The sequence below is a fragment of the chloroplast genome of Punica granatum, assembly GCF_007655135.1.
Source record: "Punica granatum chloroplast, complete genome".
NCBI classification, from domain to species: domain Eukaryota; kingdom Viridiplantae; phylum Streptophyta; class Magnoliopsida; order Myrtales; family Lythraceae; genus Punica; species Punica granatum.
This window is the reverse complement of record NC_035240.1, coordinates 45,001-47,500: the sequence shown is the minus strand read 5'-3', so window position 1 is coordinate 47,500 and position 2,500 is coordinate 45,001. Positions and strand designations below refer to the sequence as shown.

At 34.8% G+C, this 2,500-nt stretch overlaps 1 protein-coding gene across 1 annotated transcript; it reads left to right on the top strand. All coding sequences in view use genetic code 11, as the record gives it.

Moving 5' to 3' along the window:
* Positions 1-200: 200 nt before the first annotated feature.
* On the top strand, positions 201-2,199 carry ycf3 (hypothetical chloroplast RF34). Its single transcript has 3 exons — positions 201-324; positions 1,090-1,319; positions 2,047-2,199. The coding sequence occupies exons 1-3, from the start codon at positions 201-203 to the stop codon at positions 2,197-2,199; spliced, it is 507 nt and encodes a 168-aa protein (YP_009390810.1).
* The last annotated feature ends 301 nt before the right edge of the window (positions 2,200-2,500 follow it).

Sequence of the window (2,500 nt, the reverse complement as noted above, 5' to 3'; positions counted from 1 at the left end):
AAACCGGATTCAAATATTTCTTATTATTGATTCCTGCCCAAAAGAAAGAATTTGAGTAAAAGATCATATCTTTTTTTTTATTTAATGAGTTTTTTTAATGAGTCTGTTTTTATGTTATTTTGTACTGTGCAATTCCTCTGTTTGTGGGATCGTTTTCTCACGAGAGGTAATGAAAAGAATTATAGAATGGATTGCTATCTATGCCTAGATCAAGGATAAATGGAAATTTTATTGATAAGACCTTTTCAATTGTAGCCAATATCTTATTACGAATAATTCCGACAACTTCAGGAGAAAAAGAGGCATTTACCTATTACAGAGATGGTGCGATTTGATTATTATTATTTTATTATTTTTCTTATCTTTTCTATTTTATTTACCGCCTTCAGTCTTAGAAGAAAGACACCTGATTCGGGATATAAAATAAAAGAAAGCTTTTGAAATAAATCTACGCTTTTTGAAGGTGAAGTTTGTAAAAAAAAACAATTCCTTCTGTCGTGTATCCCCGATTAATGCAGCCTCAGATGCTTCAATTGTCGATTCTAGTATTGAGCGAAAGGTTGCACCTATCTATGGGTTATGTATTGCAGGTCAACCCTGCTCCAATTAGTACCAATAGGCGGCATAGGGGAAGAAGCACTACGCCTAGGAATCAACAACACAAAAACTTTGTTATAAATTCTCCCCTTTCCTTATCGAGATCGGAACTAAGAAGAATGGTTGGGCCAACAAACATCCATCTCGTTCGTATTTTTGATACCCGTATAACCATCGAAGACTGTTGAAGTGACGAATTCCTGGAAATTAAGGGGCGTGAGGGACAAAGAAATTGTTGAAGTTACCGTTTTTTTTTTTTTTTTTTATCTAGTATCAACACGTTTGATGTTAAGAAAAGATCTTTTGCAGGAAGGTTGGCTAGAGATTTCTTGTAAAAACACTAGCCCCGTTCAGTCAATAAGGAGAATATTTCAATCTTTTTTGATTCCATCTATTATTCTCATTATGCACATAAGGGAGGAGCCGTATGAGGTGAAAATCTCACGTACGGTTCTGGAACGGAGATTCTTTGAATCGAACGACGACCGTAACGGATGTCGGCTCAATCCGAAGGAAATTATGCCGAAGCTTTACAGAATTATTATGAAGCTATGCGACTAGAAATTGATCCCTATGATCGAAGCTATATACTCTATAACATAGGCCTTATCCACACAAGTAACGGAGAACATACAAAAGCCTTGGAATATTATTTTCGGGCACTAGAACGAAACCCGTTCTTACCACAAGCTTTTAATAATATGGCTGTGATCTGTCATTACGTGCGACTATCTCCACTATAGAAAGAAAAGAAAAAAGGAAAGAGAAAAGAGTGAATCCGCTATAAATACTAGAAAAAATGACTAGAAAAAGGCTTTCTACATATGCATCGTCCAAAAAACGATTTTTATCAGCTGTAGCAAAGAAAGGAACTTCATAGAAGTCGAAGTATGAAGAAATAGATATGCCTAGATACTTTATTCTATGGATAAAGGATCTAATTGATAGAGAAAGCACCGTAAAGATCAATTAGTGAGGTTTTGGGCCGATACAATAAGAACTGCTTACTTACTTATATTATGATATAAGATTATGATATAAGATAAAAGTTAGGAATCAACTTATGTAATAAAGTTGATCCCCTAAGGGATTGAGCAGCGGTGTAGCATCAGATCCCAAAGATAGTAAGTCTTTTTTTCTTTATTATGAAGAAAAGTCTTTTTCGAAAATTCTATATTCATTTCTCTATGAAACCGAGATAGTTAACTTTCAGAAAATTCTAGCGAGAGTGGAAATACTTATGCTTTATTCTTTTGAAAGTGGGAGAAAAGATAAAACTAAAAAAAAAATGATTAGTAATCAATATTCAAGTTTGAAACTCATGTAATTAACCTCTTTTAGTTAACCCGAGAAAAAATGGGACACCGCAAGAATTGAATGCTGAGCCGTATGAGGTAGGAAACTCTCAAGTACGGTTCTAAGGGAAGGAATTGACCCACCTATTCCGACCGAGGGGAACAGGCCATTCGACAGGGCGATTCTGAAATTGCGGAGGCTTGGTTCGATCAAGCCGCTGAGTATTGGAAACAAGCTATAGCGCTTACGCCTGGTAATTATATTGAAGCGCAAAATTGGTTGAAGATCACGAGACGTTTCGAATAAGAGCACTCTTTTTATTTTTTTTTTTAATTAATTGTTTGTTGGCCCCATCAGTCAAATAAAACGGATCGTTTTTGGGGAAAAAACAATCAACGAATTTCATTATATCCTTTCCTTTCGAAGATCTTTTTCTATTTCCTCTGGTATTTTGTGGGTATAAACGATACGCAGATAGAGTAGAGAATATATATTTCTTTTTCTGTTCTGCTATTAAAACTAACTTTTGAATGACTAAAAAGATAGATACTGGAATATTGCATTAGGAATGACCAATAACTGCCTATATAATTTCGAATAGAGTAAT